The sequence below is a fragment of the Argopecten irradians genome, chromosome 2, assembly GCF_041381155.1.
Source record: "Argopecten irradians isolate NY chromosome 2, Ai_NY, whole genome shotgun sequence".
NCBI classification, from domain to species: domain Eukaryota; kingdom Metazoa; phylum Mollusca; class Bivalvia; order Pectinida; family Pectinidae; genus Argopecten; species Argopecten irradians.
In genome coordinates, this window is record NC_091135.1 from 28,487,187 (window position 1) to 28,508,844 (window position 21,658).

Consider the following 21,658-nt stretch of genomic DNA (forward strand, 5'->3'; position numbering starts at 1 on the left):
TCCTTTTTTTCATATGCCCTATACAATGCTTTCTGCAGAATTTATTCGACAGCTTTTATGGGGTCTAAGTGGCTCCAATTTCCAGCCTTTTTTTGCGTCCACCAGAGACAAATCTTACATATGTATAAATGATATACATGTTACGGGGCAGATGACGTCAATAATACACATCTTAAAAAGGATCTTGATTGTTTTCTTGAAAAAACTGTTCCTACCAGTATCAGAAAACAGGATGTTAGCAGCTACATGTAGCAATGATTCGCAGCGCAGCGTCTAGTCTTTCACAGACCCACAGGGCTATTGCACGATTCTCACCAACAGTATATATATATATGTTTTTATTATAGTATCTATAATACAAATGTATATACACTATACTATTGGTAAAAAATCGTGCCAGGTCCCTGTGCACAGGCCCTTGCCTCCTTTTCTTTATCCCAAACACTGATTTAAGGTTAAGATAGGTTTAAAACATGGTTCAAGGGAGATAATACTTACGACTTTAGCTGACAAAACACAACACAACCGAAAGTGTATTTCTAGTCCATTGTTCAGGTTATTGACGAGATGCTATACATTCCCGCCTTTATATCACTTTGGTGACGCTATTCATGTCATTTTTGTTGTTTGTAACCATTAGTCATTATGATGATAGCACAATCAAGAATTGGGAATAAAAAAAAAAAAATTAATTAAAACGGCTTTCCAAAATGGGAATTTATTAAGTTAATGTAATTCATTTTCTACACGAATAAAACAAAGAAGGTCAAAAGGAGGAAAAGAACAAAAATATTTTCCTCCAAGGTTAGAAAAAGACGATTTAGTTTTTCACGTGTTAAAGTAAAATACAATATTGAAGTATTAAACAATTGTACATGGTTGAATCAGACACTTAGATATAATACTATATACGTCGCTGGTTGAATGTATTTATTATCTCGTGTTAAAGTTCTTCTCTGAGATACCCCACAAAATCTGTCACGGCTTCCACGGAACGCTTCATTTCCTGTGTCAGAAATCCGTGTTGTACTCCGTCCCAGTGCACGTGCTTTACTGGAAAGTCTAGATCTTTCCAACGCTTGGCCAACATTAACCCGTCTTCTCTTAGAGGGTCATATTCACAGGTCATTAAGTACGTTTTGGGAAGCTTAGATAACATTTCATCTTCCAACATTAAAGGACAAATGTAAACATTGTTAACAAATTCCTCGGCTTTCTTTGCTAGATTTTTATCGACAGGTTTGAGATCGTTAGGATTTGGCGGGAATTTATGGTATTTTTCTGGTAAAAACTTTACATTGACTTTAGAATTCACAGACGTGCGCATCTCTTCTGTTATATGCTGATTTTCCAAATACTGTTTTAGATACTCGACTTTTCCAAACACATACCATAGGAAAAACTGAACCATTCTATCCGTTTTCAATACAAACGGAAATGACGTATACGTGTTGTAGGAAGGTGTTTTAAAATCCGCCATCTGTAGTGCTGGGTAGATCAGACCAAGAAGACGTGGGGGTTGTCGTTCCTGAGTAAGTTTTGTTCCGACAGCCATCGCCAGGTTTCCTCCTGCACTGTCCCCTTTAAAGTGAAAATTGGACACACGTTACCTGTTTATCATAAACCTATTCTTAAACACACGATGGAAAAAAATCGCACGACACTTTGTTCAATTGTTAACAATTACCTGCAACAGCTATCCGGCTTGCATCAACACCAAACTTCCTGGCGTTTTTCATGAAGTACTTTGTAGCTGTCAAGCAGTCTTGAAATGGTATTGGGAATTTAAATTCTGGGGCTAGTCTGTACCTACAATATCAATGGTATAAGGAATACTAGCCAATGACAGAAATGTGCCCCTCAACATATTTTAGCTTCCACTGCACTTTATAGATTTCATTATCTGTTGAAGGTTTGCCGGTTTTTACGTGACTGCATTTTGCATGTGCAAGTGCCAGCACATGTAGAAACGCAAACTGTCTGACGATCGATAATATAATCTTTATCGTTTTGTAAATGGTTTGTATATCCTCTCACTGCAGACGTCACCTTAAAAGTCAATTGGAACATGCAAAAGGGCGTTAAAAAGAGTTATATATGTGATCCTCTTATTTTGACAAGTATTTTCAAGACACATAGCTTAACATGCCGAAAGCGTCAAGAGCCAGGGGAGATATTAATTAATTCAGAGAGAGAATTAATTAAATTAAGAGAAAGAAAGTCTTTGTGTCCTGTTCTAATTAATCTCTGTGGCAGAATATACAGATATTGCATATACTTTTCAACATACAGAACACTGCTAAATGTATGTACAGTACAAAAAAGGGAAAAGTAGATATGAGAATCCACATTACATTCAGATCTACAAAAATTGTATCAATAAATCATGCAAGATTTAGGTACTTACTCAACCGAGACCACCAAGGCAGTGACTGACTTGGATAATGTCCTTGTAAATGAATCGTACTGCTCTGGAACATATCAAAAATATTAGTTAAATTAAGTGGAAGAAAGAACTCAATATACTGTAAGTTATCGAGTAATTGTAGACATAGCTTGATTTTATTATCTTGAATAGTCTAATCTTTACAAGAATTCCGTCAACAGGAAACATAATACAATAATCCAGGAAAGAGGTGGTGTATCTGGAAACGCGATAGAGCAGCCGGTATCATTGAGGAATAAAAAGAAAGATTCTACATTTTGGTAGTTTTCTTAGTTTTCTCCCTTAAAACGACAATAAAGCATATGCATCGTGTCATGTATATGGGTTTTTTTCAACTTTAGATAAGATCGCTTTGTTTATAGGACACATCCCTGATAAACTCAACATTTCGTTTGTTTGTTTGTTTTTTTGTTTTTTTTTTTTTTTTTTTTTTTTTTTGTTACTTCAAAAGAGCAATAATGCGATTGTGACGTCACAACAGTACTAGTACTATTACAATAAACAAATATCTTTGGGTTTCTAAAAATAAATATGGAAATATCTATAGTTGATATACTACCGAGTATATCTATAATTAAATGTACTAACCCACTGATCCTCCCACCCAGCCGCCACCATGGTAAAATACCAAAGCCGGTAGAGGGCGGTTTTGCCTTTTGTCACGTGGTTCATACAGCCTCACTTTGACACCGTCAAATAACTGTTCCGTCACCTGCCAATTTGATGCATGATTGTTGCTATGGTTATGTTTTGTAGATAAATTGTTACGATCGTAAATGTGAAAAGCTTCATAGAAAATGGTAAACGAAATCAATGGTAAACGTTATTCAAGGACTGTTAGATTATTTTTCTTCTGTTTTATTCATTATATAGCATCGCCCTTTCGACCAACAGTCGTTTTATTTTGTTCCAACAAATAGAATATGACGGTCTATTTTTTAATTAATTTAGTATTAATAGTATTTCCCACGTGTTCATCGCGTCTTAGATATAGCCAATCATTGTAATGAAAGAAGTCAGAAAATCAGTTCTAAACATACAGAACAACTAATTTTGGGTTTATGTCACTTTAAGCAAACATGACAAAGAAAAAATGTCATGTACCTGTACATCGTTGTCGGATAGGTCTGCGGAATCGTGAAGTTTTCCCGGATTCGCCGTTGTCCTGACACATTCTGGGAATGTGGAATACCCTATGTATTCAAGAATGTCGCACTAGGGAAAAGAAACATACAATGTACGTATCGTTATTGAGTAGAAACTTCTTTTTTTTTTTTCGGTTTTTTTTTAAGGGGGGTGTAGTCGTTTTTTTTTTTTTTTTTTTTTTTTTTTTTTTTTTTTACAAAAAAACCCTTACAATATCTAAAATAAACCCTTGAGGATACCCAATTAATTGCCATGGAATCTCAGCCACCTTGCCTAAGTCCAGACCGCTCTGTATGGACACCTTCATTTGTTTACTGGCGTCCACGGCGTCATCTGGGAAAGGTGTGTAGAGGAGGTAAGCTGTGAGTACTACCACCAGTGACACTCCGATCAGTATCTGTCCACAACCCATCCTGTCTGATATACAACAGCAAACAAATGATATACCACAGCAAACACGTGATATACAACAGCAAACACATGATATACAACAGCAAACACGTGATATAAACAGCAAACACGTGATATACAACAGCAATAACGTGATTTATTATATGACTGCTGCTTTTGCTGTCTTTTGATTGGCCGATACGCTTCTCAGAAGTATTCATCAACTGCCATATCAACCCCGAAATCGGCGGCGAAAAGCACGCGAGGTTACTGGACTCAGTCCAGATACCTCTCGCGAGTCCAGTAACCTGTGTCAAAAATAGATCGAGGAAGACTCCCTTGAGATGTGACGTCATAATCACTTTTGACGTCGAGTCGTACCCAAATATAGCGTAACGGGAGTTTCCCTCATTCAATGACGTCGGGACAGTCTATTGTGACGTCATTATTATGGCGGACGGCAGCAAGTTTACTGCGATCAACGGTTATCAACAGAAATGAACTGCAAACTTCAATTTATGGAAAACGTTCAAGAATGCCAGACGGGCTGCAGTTGATACAATATTCCGGTTCTACCAGTCAGTGAGTCTACACCGTTAGCAAGGAGCATTTGGATATTTACCATTATTACTACATGTAACTACTTTTGTAAACAGAAAGTTTGCATATACCATCCTGTTTTTGTAGTTAATTCTTTTTGAAGAGCCGGGTAAATATATGTAAGTTTCATATAATAAAACAGTTATCGACCTATTTTCAGGTGGATACGGTGAGTTATCAACCCTCGTAAATGATATAACCCTCGGCCTCCGGCCTCGGGATATATCACTTACTCGGGTTGATAACTCACCGTATCCACCTGGAAATAGGTCGATAATTGTATAATACAACAGCACACACATGATATACAACAGCAAACACGTGATATGTACAACAGCAAACACGTGATATACAACAGCACACACATGATATACAACAGCAATAACGTGATATACAACAGCACACACATGCTATACAACAGCAATAACGTGATATACAACAGCATACACAACATAATACAACAGCACACACATGCTATACAACAGCAATAACGTGATATACAACAGCATACACAACATAATGGTATAATTATCAATGTCCATCTCATAACACACAAATACATAGTCATAATGTTAAGCTTCATGTTTTTAATTTCCTCCTCATATAAGCCAGAGTTAAGAAAGCCAAATAAACAGAAATTATTTCGTACATGTCGGTCAATTTCAGAATTTGATACCATCAGACAAGCGATGCTCCCGAGGGTCGAAGGCCTAAGGGGAATATTACTTTAGTACCAAAAACACGGCAACTGCATGTGAAACTATATCTGTGATACGTTTTCCTTCTAAATCAGTTCTGAATTAAGGTTAAGACATTCATTCAATATGTAGCCAACAGCTTAATTGCCAGATTTTCTAAACATCGTTTTCGGCTACATTGTGCAAAGGCATGTCCGAGCCGCAGTCGTCATAATCCGGAAACGAGCACGTTTGATTTCGCCAGAACTCGAGGCGCAAAGGGATCGACCCAGACTGACCAAGTTAGATAAATGAAGTCGCACTAAATTAAAATGTAAGACTTACATGTACTAATATTGTTTACGTGTCACAATATCTTGTCTATACAACTTCCTGGTCATGGCCATGATACCGATATTTTCTCTCTTGATGTTGTTATTTGAACTATCAGTTAAGTCATGTGAATTTACTCGAAAAAACAGTTTTCACATCATAAGTATACATCATTATAGGTCCTCGTTCTCCCCTACCCATACTTACATAATACTGCATATAAATTTAGATTGTCCTTAAGATTACTGTGGATGCCGATGTGTAACAGTGGATGTAGAAAACAAGTAACGCTTACATGTGTGTATAATGCCTATATGACATGACTACACACATGTATGTATACCTGATGGTATTACCTTATATGTCTATGTCAGATTGGAAAACTAGTCTACATTAATTTTGCAAACTGAAACTTCAGAGTAGCATGTATGAAGTCAGAAAACTCCGGTAAAGATTTGACTTGATTAAGACTACACTTTTATAAACGTGCATATATATATAATATATATACATTTATAAATGTACTGTACAATGTCAGAGAGGTATAAGGATTATACTACAAATGTACACGAAGTCTACGTTGATTGTAAAATCAAATCAAGCAAGGAAAGTATCATATCTAACTTTACACGTAGCGCTTAAATAGGTTGTACACGTATATAACAAATATTGTGAAACACCCAGAAAAGCTATATAACGTACAGCTTACATGTACCTGTATATATTTTCATTTGTTGTCACAGTTAGTGCGCAGGCCTGAGGACCCTCAAACCGAAGTATCCGGTGCTGGACTGCTTGGACAGTGTCCACTATCAAAGCCACCTCCAACACCCCCATAGTCAACGACTGGAACACAAGGTATTCTATAAATTGCTATGGTGATCATTATTCGGGCCCATGTATGTGTATTCGATCGGACTACAGTGTATACATGTACATTAATTATCCATATATATATATATACATTTAGGTCACTTGTATATCTCTGTACGTACATGTATACTTTACATGCAGTAGCTAGGCTACATGTACATGTATGTACATTTGTGTAATCTTTATAGGTTAGACCTAAAATACACAACAGGCTTTACAAGTTTATATCACTACTGCTCCTACATAATGTGTACTATTGATGTTGTAATGTACGAGTTACCTCCCGTCGCACAGTCTTGTTCTTTATGTTCAAAACGAGTTTCCATGAGTTTCCTGTCTATATCCCTGTCGCGCTGCTGACTATCTTGATGCTACTACCTGCAATATTCCCCCTTCCCCTCTTCCTCCCCCTCCACTTCTTTCCGTCTCTCTCTCTCTCTCTCTCTCCCTCTCTCTCTCTATCTCTCCCTCTCTCTCTCTGTCTCCCTCTCTCGATTTTCTGAACTTATTATCTTCCTTTGGAGGAAATAAAGATTGATGATGATGATGATGATGATGATGATCGCTAGGAGTACCGCCTATATTTTTAAGCAATTCCCAGTTAAGTTCAGACGTGCATGTTGCTGTTTATGCTATATGAAAATCGAACGATTTTTTTGTTTGTTATAAACATGGCTTTTCTCTTCGTTATGTAAATGACCGTCAGACCTGACAAGATGAGGTGCCGAAGCTGCCTCCTGGTATTGGGCCTGATGGCAATAGGCCTGGCCTATCTCCTGTACTCTCCCTTCCCAGACGGCGCCGTGGACTTACAACAGCAGAGAGTCATGTCTATCTTCACAGCAGCTTTACTTAACATGGTAAGACTGGATTTTGTTTGTCAACGATCACACTTTCTGACCAGAAAAATGAGACCTAATTTCGAATCTTATTAATAAATTCTTCATTTATAAATTACTCTCTTGTAAACCATTTGGTCCCGCTGTGTGAGCTATCAAAGACTATATCTATAGATCATCCTCGATACTCCGGCACTTCGGCACTGACGTTATAACCGCCCCTAGACTATCTTATTGTAAAACTGAAGGCAACTCAAGAGAAAATATCTGAGTAATCACAGGCTTGCAAAGACTTTCTTTGAAGACTACAGAGAGAAAGCGACGCCCAGCGTAGCTACACATTCAACCAAAGTGTACAGTTATACTTTATTTTTATGTACATCAAAGGCCTGTTCTGTTCTGTTGCCTCCAGTTTTACTATGCGATAGTCCAGGGATAGATACAACATCAGTAATAGTAACCCTTGAAGTATCGAGGATTTATCATATTTTGTGCCAGACACTACGTCAAATTCTTTGAACGACGCAGCATAAATGGAATGGCTTGTTGACTAGGTTTAACACCCCGCTAAATGCTAAGGTCATTAATGACAACATATTTTGATTGCGTCGTGTGTGTGACGTGATTTGTGCATTTCGAGGGATTCTGTGGTACAACACATCCCATCCGACACGACTTTAGTCCTCTCCCTTCATGTTGAATTTTACTAAGCAGGTGTAACTACCACCTACGGAGTCGCCTTTTACGATCATGCAATAGGAGCAGCAGGTACAATTCCAACGCCCTACTTGCTGGGTTGCAGGTAAACCGTAAGAATTGTACCTGCTGCCCCTATTGCATGGTCACAAAAGGCGACTAAATTTAGGATATTATTTTTCATTTCTTCCTAAGGTCTTCGTTGACGCAAGCTCACTTTTCGACTTTGATTGTGAGGAAGGCTCTGTGTTCTTGTCCTCTAGCGGAGACACACCATAGCTTATAACAGTTGTAGTTTCTGCTCTTGTTTAGCGCTCAGCATTAAGTAAGTGACTGGTTTTGCCGCTGTCATTATAATGTGGCCTAGTGGGGTGTATTGCGTGGTGATTTCTGCCGCATGCTTCAGAAATATAGCACTATAAAAGGGCAAGAGTTCCACTATGCAAGAATACACAACACGAATATACCACAGTCTCACAAAACACACATACAGTATATTTGGAGGCCGCCCGCACATGACCCCGGACGTTAATTTAATCAAACAAAGTGTTTATTGCGTCTCAACCAAGATACAGAACCCACAGCCTTCCTCACAAGGGCGAACGCTTAAAAGTGATACAAAAATGAGACTGTAAATCAAATCGGAAGATTAAAAGAAAAGATAAGATCCCAACTTACAGGCAATGTGGGCAACTGGTACAAATGCAATACTCTGTACACGAAGGACTTAAATTGCTTGTTGTCCTTATAGTGTGACTGAGTATAATGTGCTAGTCAATGTCTGGTAGAAGGTGTAAGTGAACTAGAGCTATAAAATGGACGAAAGTTCTAACACTTTTGCACGAAGTCCTATCACGAAAATATCAAAGCCAATCAAATCACATAGTTCTCATGACCACCACATCTACGGATTGGATTCAAAGCGTATTTCTCTCGATAAGACTTTAATCAATACCACGCTGTATTAAAATAAAATAACATTACTAAGTAAGTCAGTCTATAGTTATTAACTTTATTTATTTTACATCGATTGCGAAACAAGTTATACAACCTATACAAATTACTTTCGATAGCCCGGATGAGGGGTCTTAGAGTGAGAGGAAACCGGAGTGCACGGAGAAAACCCACGTAATCGGGTGGGTGACCCCTGACCTTTTCACGTCCGTGCCGCGGATCGAACCCCGACCGGCGAGGTGAAAAGCGAGTGGCTTAACCACTACGCCATCCGATCACCTCAGACTGTAGTTGTGTAGTCGATTTCATGGGGTCTTGAGATCCATTTAATGACACTGCTAGCTACAAGTTAAAAATACAATGTTTCTCTGTTGAACAGTGCGATTTCCAGGAATACGTGGGCTATTCGACTTTAACCAAGTGTGCGACAAATCCATTCAACCTGCTAAAAGTCCGCACCGCCGAGGAGTTATCTGACGATGATGTCATGGTAAGTGTTTGGCGAAATGTTTATAATAAAATTCCTTGATTATCGTCTAATATTTACATTTCCTTTTTCTCTTTCTATATAACCATACCAATTGCGAAATCGTTTACACTTGCGTAAACGCAGTGGTTGCTGTGCAAGAGTACACACACCGGAACACTGACTTCCGCAAGTAGTGTGAATGCGCAGTTGATTAGGCCTATTGTATCTGTTTGAAAAATCTTCAATATACTGCAGGTATGACTGTAATCTAAATTATATATCAGCAAATAAAATATTTAACAAATATTGTATTAATGTTATAAAAAAAGATCCCACCAAATTGAAGCCAGCTGTTTCGGGATTCCATCAATTGACCGGCTGTTCCAACAATCGTATAACATTGAAAAAAATAGAATTTTATCTTATTTTACCACTTATTTTTTAATAAAATGGTCGGTCGAAATGTAAATATAAGGAATGATTGTTATTGTTTGTTGTTTACTAGTGTGTAAACTGCAGTTTCTGTACAGATATTTCAACATGACGCGCTAACGGGCATCATTTAAAATACATAAAAAAATGTATCTGTACAAAAAATGTAGTTTACACACCAGTAAACAACAAACAATATAAAATAATTCCTTAAATATACGAGGAACACCAGGCGTCACGTAATTGTTACTATAAGACAAGATATGACATATTTCATGTAGTTACATTTTGATTTATATCTATTTGTGTATGACGTGACGAACAATGAGAGTTATCATTGTGACAAAGAAGCCATCTAACTCTGATTCCCTAGCAATATAATGACTAAAAACAAACCATACTCATGTAAGCTTAATCAATATGTTTGTGACTGTTTTTATGACTAAAATGTAAAGTTACATCTTGATACATGTATATTATTGTGTATTTGTTCCTTCGTAATTATTGTAAATGCTAATCAAAATACTATACATGTACATGTATGTTAATCTAGGTAAATGAAGAGTTGTTTGATGGCGTGAAAGTGAGGCTGTATACACCACGTGATAGCAGGTTAAAGCGTCCTCTACCGGCATTAATTTTTTTTCATGGTGGAGGCTTCATAATTGGATCTGTGGGTGAGTAACATGAATTAAATTTTGAAATATATTGAATACTGTTTTAATTTGAAAGAGGCATTGGTTTGGTTTTGTCATGTCCGTTGTCGTCTGCTTTTACCGTTAACTTTTGCATTTCAATTGCTACTCCTCCTTATAAACATGTACCTAGTCAAATGTCCACCATGTTTTGGTTATAAAATCATGTACATTACGTTGTCTTTAATAAAATTAAATTATGGAGGTGACTCTCAAGGGTCTTGGACTTCTTTTTATTTTGTATTATAGGGTTTACAAGTGTTTAATTTGTAGCAGTTGAAACGAAGTCTTGATTAAATATGATTAGGTAAAGCAGCAAACAAACAGACATATTCTTCCCAAAAAACACATGTGAAAACATGAAGCAGTTCTGTGGAAACTGTGTCTGGCTATTCAAATAGTTATATAATTCAATTCATCACTGAATGTGTCATTTCTCGTTAGATGCAGGATATGATAAATTACATCTTTTTTAATGAGCAGTAGGTAGGTAAAAAATGAAATGCTTCGGAATTTTATAAATTTGAGTTAAGTTAGTTTTAAATGAGATTTTTATATTATGATTTAGAAATTGTGGTTACACTGTGAGTAAATTTATCTCATTTTGAGCAACTTGGCCTTGGTTGTGAATGTGATTTATGTGTCTACTTATACGTTTTCAGACCAATATGATTCGTTTACAAGGATATTGGCTACATCGATACCCGCTGTGGTGGTCTCGGTCGGGTACGTATACATCGATACCCGCTGTGGTGGTCTCAGTCGGGTACGTATACATCGATACCCGCTGTGGTGGTCTCGGTCGGGTACGTATACATCGATACCCGCTGTGGTGGTCTCGGTCGGGTACGTATACATCGATACCCGCTGTGGTGGTCTCAGTCGGGTACGTATACATCGATACCCGCTGTGGTGGACTCAGTCGGGTACGTATACATCGATACCCGCTGTGGTGGTCTCGGTCGGGTACGTATACATCGATACCAGCTGTGGTGGACTCAGTCGGGTACGTATACATCGATACCCGCTGTGGTGGTCTCGGTCGGGTACGTATACATTGATACCCGCTGTGGTGGTCTCAGTTGGGTACGTATACATCGATATCCGCTGTGGTGGTCTCAGTCGGGTACGTATACATCGATACCCGCTGTGGTGGTCTCGGTCGGGTACGTATACATCGATACCCGCTGTGGTGGTCTCAGTCGGGTACGTATACATCGATAACCGCTGTGGTGGTCTCGGTCGGGTACGTATACATCGATACCCGCTGTGGTGGTCTCGGTCGGGTACGTATACATCGATACCCGCTGTGGTGGACTCAGTCGGGTACGTATACATCGATACCCGCTGTGGTGGTCTCGGTCGGGTACGTATACATCGATACCCGCTGTGGTGGTCTCGGTCGGGTACGTATACATCGATACCCGTTGTGGTGGTCTCAGTTCGTTACGTATACACCGATACCCGCTGTGGTGGTCTCAGTCGGGTACGTACATGTATACATCGATAACCGCTGTGGTGGTCTCAGTCGGGTACGTATACATCGATACCCGCTGTGGTGGTCTCGGTCGGGTACGTATACATCGATACCCGCTGTAGTGGACTCAGTCGGGTACGTATACATCGATACCCGCTGTGGTGGTCTCGGTCGGGTACGTATACATCATTACCCGCTGTGGTGGTCTCGGTCGGGTACGTATTCATCGATACCCGCTGTGGTGGTGTCGGTCGGGTACGTATACATCGATACCCGCTGTGGTGGTCTCGGTCGGGTACGTATACATCGATACCCGCTGTTGTGGTCTCAGTTGGGTACGTATACATCGATACCCGCTGTGGTGGACTCAGTCGGGTACGTATACATCGATACCCGCTGTGGTGGTCTCGGTCGGGTACGTATACATCGATACCCGCTGTGGTGGTCTCAGTTGGGTACGTATACATCGATACCCGCTGTGGTGGTCTCAGTCGGTAACGTATACATCGATAACCGCTGTGGTGGTCTCGGTCGGGTACGTATACATCGATACCCGCTGTGGTGGACTCAGTCGGGTACGTATACATCGATACCCGCTGTGGTGGTCTCGGTCGGGTACGTATACATCGATACCCGCTGTGGTGGTCTCGGTCGGGTACGTATACATCGATATCCGCTGTGGTGGACTCAGTCGGGTACGTATACATCGATACCCGCTGTGGTGGTCTCAGTTGGGTACGTATACCATCGGGATGTATGTTCAAACATTAGTGAATTCCGCTATATACGTAAATTCAAATCAATTTTGACTCATTGTCAAAGATCCAGTAAGTGAACAATATTCGTTTATTTGGTCCGTTAATGCAATTGTAGTGTCATATAGGCTGTCTTTGACTTGACCACTGAAAAGTAGAAAATTCCTTTCAGACATCCAAACGTGTGAGGTGATGGCATTAATTGGTTCTACACTTGATATATATATATGGTGGTAAGACGAGGTTGAATACTTCTGTTTATTATAAGTCCCTATACCATCGATATTGTATGTACAGACTAGCCCCAGAGTTTATATTCCCTATACCATTGATATTGTAGGTACAGACTATATTCCCTATACCATTGGTATTGTAGGTATAAACTAGCCCCAGTGTTTACATTCCCTATACCATAATTGATATTGTAGGTACAGACTAGCCCCAGAGTTTATATTCCCTATACCATTGATATTGTAGGTATAGACTAGCCCCAGAGTTTATATTCCCTATACCATTGATATTGTAGGTATAGACTAGCCCCAGAGTTTATATTCCCTATACCATTGATATTGTAGGTATAGACTAGCCCCAGAGTTTATACTCCCTATACCATTGATGTTGTAGGTACAGACTAGCCCCAGAGTTTATATTCCCTATACCATTGATATTGTAGGTACAGACTAGCCCCAGAGTTTATATTCCCTATACCATTGATATTTTAGGTATAGACTAGCCCCAGAGTTTATATTCCCTATACCATTGGTATTGTAGGTACAGACTAGCCCCAGAGTTTATATTCCCTATACCATTGATATTGTAGGTACAGACTAGCCCCAGAGTTTATATTCCCTATACCATTGATATTGTAGGTACAGACTAGCCCCAGAGTTTATATTCCCTATACCATTGGTATTGTAGGTACAGACTAGCCCCAGAGCTTATATTCCCTATATCAATGATATTGTAGGTATAGACTAGCCCCAGAGTTTATATTCCCTATACCATTGGTATTGTAGGTATAGACTTGCCCCAGAGTTTATATTCCCCATACCATTGATATTGTAGGTACAGACTAGCCCCAGAGCTTATATTCCCTATATCAATGATATTGTAGGTATAGACTAGCCCCAGTGTTTACATTCCCTATACCATTGATATTGTAGGTACAGACTATATTCCCTATACCATCGATATTGTAGGTACAGACTAGCCCCAGAGTTTATATTCCCTATACCATTGATATTGTAGGTACAGACTTATATTCCCTATACCATTGGTATTGTAGGTATAGACTAGCCCCAGTGTTTACATTCCCTATACCATAATTGATATTGTAGGTACAGACTAGCCCCAGAGTTTATATTCCCTATACCATTGATATTGTAGGTATAGACTAGCCCCAGAGTTTATATTCCCTATACCATTGATATTGTAGGTACAGACTAGCCCCAGAGTTTATATTCCCTATACCATTGGTATCGTAGGTATAGACTAGCCCCAGAGTTTATATTCCCTATACCATTGATATTGTAGGTACAGACTAGCCCCAGAGTTTTATATTCCCTATACCATTGATATTGTAGGTATAGACTAGCCCCAGAGTTTATATTCCCTATACCATTGATATTGTAGGTACAGACTATCCCCAGAGTTTATATTCCCTATACCATTGGTATCGTAGGTATAGACTAGCCCCAGAGTTTATATTCCCTATACCATTGATATCGTAGGTATAGACTAGCCCCAGAGTTTATATTCCCTATACCATTGATATTGTAGGTACAGACTAGCCCCAGAGTTTATATTCCCTATACCATTGATATTGTAGGTATAGACTAGCCCCAGAGTTTATATTCCCTATACCATTGATATTGTAGGTACAGACTAGCCCCAGAGTTTATATTCCCTATACCATTGATATTGTAGGTATAGACTAGCCCCAGAGTTTATATTCCCTATACCATTGATATTGTAGGTATAGACTAGCCCCAGAGTTTATATTCCCTATACCATTGATATTGTAGGTATAGACTAGCCCCAGAGTTTATATTCCCTATACCATTGATATTGTAGGTACAGACTAGCCCCAGAGTTTATATTCCCTATACCATTGATATTGTAGGTATAGACTAGCCCCAGAGTTTATATTCCCTATACCATTGATATTGTAGGTATATGGACTAGCCCCAGAGTTTATATTCCCTATACCATTGATATTGTAGGTATAGACTAGCCCCAGAGTTTATATTCCCTATACCATTGATATTGTAGGTATAGCCTAGCCCCAGAGTTTATATTCCCTATACCATTGATATTGTAGGTATAGACTAGCCCCAGAGTTTATATTCCCTATACCATTGATATTGTAGGTATAGACTAGCCCCAGAGTTTATATTCCCTATACCATTGATATTGTAGGTATAGACTAGCCCCAGAGTTTATATTCCCTATACCATTGATATTGTAGGTACAGACTAGCCCCAGAGTTTATATTCCCTATACCATTGATATTGTAGGTACAGACTAGCCCCAGAGTTTATATTCCCTATACCATTGATATTGTAGGTATAGACTAGCCCCAGAGTTTATATTCCCTATACCATTGATATTGTAGGTATAGACTAGCCCCAGAGTTTATATTCCCTATACCATTGATATTGTAGGTATAGACTAGCCCCAGAGTTTATATTCCCTATACCATTGATATTGTAGGTATAGACTAGCCCCAGAGTTTATATTCCCTATACCATTGATATTGTAGGTATAGACTAGCCCCAGAGTTTTATATTCCCTATACCATTGATATTGTAGGTATAGACTAGCCCCAGAGTTTATATTCCCTATACCATTGATATTGTAGGTATAGACTAGCCCCAGAGTTTATATTCCCTATACCATTGTTGTTTATATAGATCCCCCATTGAGTTTATATTCCCTATACCATTGAATTGTAGGTATAGACTAGCCCCAGAGTTTATATTCCCTATACCATTGATATTGTAGGTATAGACTAGCCCCAGAGTTTATATTCCCTATATCATTGATATTGTAGGTATAGACTAGCCCCAGAGTTTTATATTCCCTGTACCATTGATATTGTAGGTATAGACTAGCCCCAGAGTTTATATTCCCTACACCATTGATATTGTAGGTATAGACTAGCCCCAGTGTTTATATTCCCTATACCATTGGAATTGTAGGTATAGCCTAGCCCCAGAGTTTATATTCCCCATACCATTGATATTGTTGTAGGTATAGACTTGCCCCAGAGTTTATATTCCCCATACCATTGATATTGTAGGTACAGACTAGCCCCAGAGCTTATATTCCCTATATACCAATGATATTGTAGGTATAGACTAGCCCCAGTGTTTACATTCCCTATACCATTGATATTGTAGGTACAGACTATATTCCCTATACCATCGATATTGTAGGTACAGACTAGCCCCAGAGTTTATATTCCCTATACCATTGATATTGTAGGTACAGACTATATTCCCTATACCATTGGTATTGTAGTTATAGACTAGCCCCAGTGTTTACATTCCCTATACCATAATTGATATTGTAGGTACAGACTAGCCCCAGAGTTTATATTCCCTATACCATTGATATTGTAGGTATAGACTAGCCCCAGAGTTTATATTCCCTATACCATTGATATTGTAGGTACAGACTAGCCCCAGAGTTTATATTCCCTATACCATTGATATTGTAGGTATAGACTAGCCCCAGAGTTTATATTCCCTATACCATTGATATTGTAGGTATAGACTAGCCCCAGAGTTTATATTCCCTATACCATTGATATTGTAGGTATAGACTAGCCCCAGAGTTTATATTCCCTATACCATTGATATTGTAGGTATAGACTAGCCCCAGAGTTTATATTCCCTATACCATTGATATTGTAGGTATAGACTAGCCCCAGAGTTTATATTCCCTATACCATTGATATTGTAGGTATAGACTAGCCCCAGAGTTTATATTCCCTATACCATTGATATTGTAGGTACAGACTAGCCCCAGAGTTTATATTCCCTATACCATTGATATTGTAGGTATAGACTAGCCCCAGAGTTTATATTCCCTATACCATTGGTATTTTAGGTACAGACTAGCCCCAGAGTTTATATTCCCTATACCATTGATATTGTAGGTACAGACTAGCCCCAGAGTTTATTTTCCCTATACCATTGATATTGTAGGTATAGACTAGCCCCAGAGATTATATACCCCATACCATTGATATTGTAGGTACACACTAGCCCCTTAGTTTATATTCCCTATACCATTGATATTGTAGGTACAGACTAGCCCCAGAGTTTACATTCCCTATACCATTTCAAGACTGCCTGGCAGCCACAAAGTACTTCATGAGGCATGCTGATAGATTTGGTGTTGATGCTAATCGAATTGCATTATCAGGTAAGTCTTTAGAAGTAAGACTGAAACGAAATCAAGATAGATCGTATTGATTCGAGAACTCTAGAGACAATAAAGGTTGCTTTCAAACATCGATGTTTTAACTGCCGCTGTATCAATAGCTGTAGAGTCTTAAGTTCTATTATTGGATTTTCACTTCATTTCCCTCATCAATCATAATTAGTAACACATCTTTGTTTTTCCTATATCTAAAGGTGACAGTGCAGGAGGTAACCTGGCGATGGCTGTCGGAACAAAACTTACTCAGGAACGACAACCTCCACGTCTTCTTGGTCTGATCTACCCAGCACTACAAATGGTGGACCTGAAGACGCCTTCCTATAACACGTATACATCATCCCCATTCTTACTTAGGTCAGAGAGAATGGTTCAGTTTTATCTACGTCACATTTTTGGAAATGATGATGATTTACATAAATTCTTAGAAAATCAACACCTTACAAAGAAAATGCGTGAGTCTGTCAAATCCAAAGTGAATGTAGATTTGCTGCCGGAAAAATACAAGTCTCAATACCGCGCCCAGGATTTGAAACCCGTCGATAAAAGTCTAGCAGAGAGAGCAGAGAAAATTATTACCAATGTATTTGCTTTTCCTTTAATGTTAGAAGATGAAATGTTATCCAAGCTTCCGAAAGCGTATTTAGTAACTTGTGAATATGACCCCCTGAGAGATGACGGTTTAATGTTGGCCAAGCGTTGGAAAGATCTAGACTTTCCTGTAAAACACGTGCACTGGGACGGAATACAGCACGGGTTTTTCCCCGCATATTTTCTAAATCGGTCTAGAGAAGCCACAGCGGATTTTGTCGCATATCTGAAGAAAGAACTGTAGTTTTAAACCTTTGATAGCTTGTATAATGTGTATTATACATGGATTTATTCATGTGAAAAATGTAGATTCGTCATTCATTGAATATCTTCAAGAACGTTGTTATCAGTCATATCATTGAAATCCCAAAGTGTATTTTTGAACTTTTAACCCATTTTAATTTTAGTCACCTTATTGTCACACAGCAATAAGCTGATATAGGTTTGATTTGGTTTTACTTTAACCTTTACAGTAAGTACTTTGTATGTTTTACTTTAAACTTTACAGTACGTACTTTGTAGGTTTTACTTTAACCTTTACAGTACGTACTTTTGTAGGTTTTACTTTAACCTTTACAGTACGTACTTTGTAGGTTTTACTTTAACCTTTAAAGTACGTACATTGTAGGTTTTACTTTAACCTTTACAGTACGTACATTTTGTAGGTTTTACTTTAACCTTTACAGTACGTATTTGTAGGTTTTACTTTAACCTTTACAGTACGTACTTTTTGTAGGTTTTACTTTAACCTTTACAAGTACGTACTTTGTAGGTTTTTTAACTTTCTACGTATTTGTAGTTTTATTTTAACCTTTACAGTACGTATTTTGTAGGTTTTACTTTAAACCTTTACAGTACGTACTTTGTAGGTTTTACTTTAACCTTTACAGTACGTACTTTGTAGGTTTTACTTTAACCTTTTACAGTACGTACTTTGTAGGTTTTACTTTAACCTTTACAGTACGTATTTTGTAGGTTTTACTTTAACCTTTACAGTACGTTTTTTAGGTTTTACTTTACCTTTACAGTACGTACTTTGTAGGTTTTACTTTAACCTTTACAGTACGTACTTTGTAGGTTTTACTTTAACCTTTACAGTACGTACTTTTGTAGGTTTTAACTTTAACCTTTACAGTACGTACTTTGTAGGTTTTACTTTAACCTTTACAGTACGTACTTTGTAGGTTTTACTTTTAACCTTTACAGTACGTACTTTGTAGGTTTTACTTTAACCTTTCACAGTACGTACTTTGTAGGTTTTACTTTAACCTTTACAGTACGTACTTTGTAGGTTTTACTTTAACCTTTACAGTACGTACTTTGTAGGTTTTACTTTAACCTTTACAGTACGTACTTTGTAGGTTTTACTTTAACCTTTACAGTACGTACTTTGTAGGTTTTACTTTAACCTTTACAGTACGTACTTTGTAGGTTTTAACTTTAACCTTTACAGTAAGTACTTTGTAGGTTTTTACTTTAACCTTTACAGTACGTTACTTTGTAGGTTTTACTTTAACCTTTACAGTAAGTACTTTGTATAGGTTTTACTTTAACCTTTACAGTACGTACTTTGTAGGTTTTACTTTAACCTTTACAGTACGTACTTTGTAGGTTTTACTTTAACCTTTACAGTACGTACTTTGTAGGTTTTACTTTAACCTTTACAGTACGTACTTTGTAGGTTTTACTTTAACCTTTACAGTACGTACTTTTGTAGGTTTTACTTTAACCTTTACAGTACGTACTTTTGTAGGTTTTACTTTAACCTTTAAAGTACGTACATTGTAGGTTTTACTTTAACCTTTACAGTACGTACTTTTGTAGGTTTTACTTTAACCTTTACAGTACGTATTTTGTAGGTTTTACTTTAACCTTTACAGTACGTATTTTGTAGGTTTTACTTTAACCTTTACAGTACGTACTTTGTAGGTTTTACTTTAACCTTTACAGTACGTACATTGTAGGTTTTACTTTAACCTTTACAGTACGTATTTTGTAGGTTTTACTTTAACCTTTACAGTACGTACATTTGTAGGTTTTACTTTAACCTTTACAGTACGTACTTTGTAGGTTTTACTTTAACCTTTACAGTACGTACTTTGTAGGTTTTAACTTTAACCTTTACAGTACGCAATTTTGTAGGTTTTACTTTAACCTTTACAGTACATACATTGTAGGTTTTACTTTAACTTTACAGTACGTACTTTGTAGGTTTTACTTTAACCTTTACAGTACGTATTTGTAGGTTTTACTTTAACCTTTACAGTACGTACTTTGTAGGTTTTACTTTAAGCTTTACAGTGCGTACATTGTAGGTTTTACTTTAACCTTTACAGTACGTACTTTGTAGGTTTTACTTTAAGCTTTACAGTGCGTACATTGTAGGTTTTACTTTAACCTTGACAGTACGTATTTTGTAGGTTTTACTTTAACCTTTACAGTACGTACTTTGTAGGTTTTACTTTAACCTTTACAGTACGTACTTTGTAGGTTTTACTTTAACCTTTACAGTACGTACTTTGTAGGTTTTACTTTAACCTTTACAGTACGTATTTTGTAGGTTTTACTTTAACCTTTACAGTACGTATTTTGTAGGTTTTACTTTAACCTTTACAGTACGTACATTGTAGGTTTTACTTTAACCTTTACAGTACGTATTTTGTAGGTTTTACTTTAACCTTTACAGTACGTACTTTGTAGGTTTTACTTTAACCTTTACAGTACGTACTTTGTAGGTTTTACTTTAACCTTTAACCTTGACAGTAAGTACTTTGTAGGTTTTACTTTAACCTTTACAGTACGTACTTTGTATCGTAAGTAATATTACCCGAAAGTTTGAAACATGGCGTTGACTGCGGCGGTTCTTTCAAAACGTTATATTTCATGCGACATTTACCGCTATGTCAATAGTAAATTGGTATTTTCATGGATCCAAACCATCATATATAAGCATTCATATTCACACATTGTATGATATATGAGAGTTTGTGATGGTCAAATGTACAAGAAATACAACTTTAATAAAGAGAATCTGTTTTACGCAAACTAAGATAATAATTAGATTAAATTTGTGGAAAGGATATTTATACTGTTTAAATTAATGTTCATTTCATTTCAATTTATTTCATTTCAACAAATTTTATTGCAAATAATATGCAAATGGATTTGGCAACAGGCAAAGCCTATATTAGCCATCTCCAAACAAATCCGGTATAGTACAATTATCAACAAAATATTTTAACATTTAACATTACATTATGAATGAATATTATTATTAGTGTGTCTCCCCAACCTATCATAGTAGAAAAATCTAAAAAAATCTTTTAGTTTCAGATATATATTCTGATATGCATTGCAATAAATATGTATTTTTTTCTTCATCACATTAAATTAATGTTTATATATATATTCTCCCTCTAGAGGACTAGTATATGGAAGTTTAAAGTATAATATTGGGACTGTGAGAGTATATGTAAAGAAATGTATGTAAATGTACATGTATGTTACATTCAGTGGTAATTTGTAATACTTTGATAATAAAGACCAGAACAAAACGTTGTCTCGTGCTGTATCATGTGTGGCTAAGTGTATTATGTAGGTTGTAAAACAATAGGATCCATCCAATTGAAATCTTTGGAAACGACAATTAATTTGCCTTTCTTTTTCATCATATTTAAATGCAAACTTTCCGGGATTGTTGTTAAAATGAAAAAGTACTATAATTATCGTAATCAAACAATTGAACGCCACTCGTAAAAAAGAAAGTATAATTTATTACAAGGGATCATTGCGCCTACCATAGAATCATCTACATTTGTATTTCTGACAATAAAAAAGAA

General features: G+C 37.3%; 2 protein-coding genes and 1 long non-coding RNA gene across 6 annotated transcripts; 2 read left to right on the forward strand and 1 right to left on the reverse strand.

Moving 5' to 3' along the window:
- Window positions 1–703: 703 nt before the first annotated feature.
- On the reverse strand, window positions 704–6,449 carry LOC138315030 (arylacetamide deacetylase-like). Of its 4 annotated transcripts, none has more exons than XM_069255753.1 (7): window positions 6,308–6,449; window positions 3,861–4,009; window positions 3,551–3,661; window positions 3,035–3,158; window positions 2,408–2,471; window positions 1,688–1,809; window positions 704–1,581 (listed from the first exon to the last, which is right to left on the reverse strand). In XM_069255753.1, the coding sequence occupies exons 1-7, from the start codon at window positions 6,321–6,323 to the stop codon at window positions 944–946; spliced, it is 1,224 nt and encodes a 407-aa protein (XP_069111854.1). In that variant the 5' UTR covers window positions 6,324–6,449; the 3' UTR covers window positions 704–943. The 4 variants fall into 4 exon arrangements, with proteins under 4 accessions (XP_069111854.1, XP_069111855.1, XP_069111856.1 ...); XM_069255754.1 differs by lacking the exon at window positions 6,308–6,449 and adding an exon at window positions 5,800–6,035; XM_069255755.1 differs by lacking the exon at window positions 6,308–6,449 and adding an exon at window positions 5,605–5,793.
- LOC138315031 (arylacetamide deacetylase-like) lies at window positions 6,316–18,317 on the forward strand. Its single transcript, XM_069255757.1, has 7 exons — window positions 6,316–6,450; window positions 7,172–7,325; window positions 9,334–9,444; window positions 10,409–10,532; window positions 11,213–11,276; window positions 17,092–17,213; window positions 17,426–18,317. Exons 2-7 carry the CDS (start codon window positions 7,182–7,184, stop codon window positions 18,061–18,063), a joined length of 1,203 nt encoding a protein of 400 aa, XP_069111858.1. The 5' UTR covers window positions 6,316–6,450; window positions 7,172–7,181; the 3' UTR covers window positions 18,064–18,317.
- Window positions 18,318–20,063: 1,746 nt separating this feature from the next.
- Window positions 20,064–21,376, forward strand: LOC138315036 (uncharacterized). Its single transcript, XR_011207454.1, has 2 exons — window positions 20,064–20,519; window positions 20,597–21,376. It is a non-coding gene; the product is annotated as an uncharacterized lncRNA (long non-coding RNA).
- Window positions 21,377–21,658: the final 282 nt, after the last annotated feature.

Coding starts and splice junctions, on each gene's coding strand:
- LOC138315030 (XM_069255753.1), bottom strand. Junction 3,159..3,550: donor TATCCGACAACGATGTACAG/GTACATGACATT, acceptor TCAAATTGGCAG/GTGACGGAACAGTTATTTGA. Junction 1,810..2,407: donor GCCTTGGTGGTCTCGGTTGA/GTAAGTACCTAA, acceptor TTGATATTGTAG/GTACAGACTAGCCCCAGAAT.
- LOC138315031 (XM_069255757.1), top strand. CDS start 7,182: ATGAGGTGCCGAAGCTGCCTCCTGGTATTGGGCCTGATGGCAATAGGC. Junction 10,533..11,212: donor CTTCATAATTGGATCTGTGG/GTGAGTAACATG, acceptor ATACGTTTTCAG/ACCAATATGATTCGTTTACA. Junction 17,214..17,425: donor TAATCGAATTGCATTATCAG/GTAAGTCTTTAG, acceptor CTATATCTAAAG/GTGACAGTGCAGGAGGTAAC.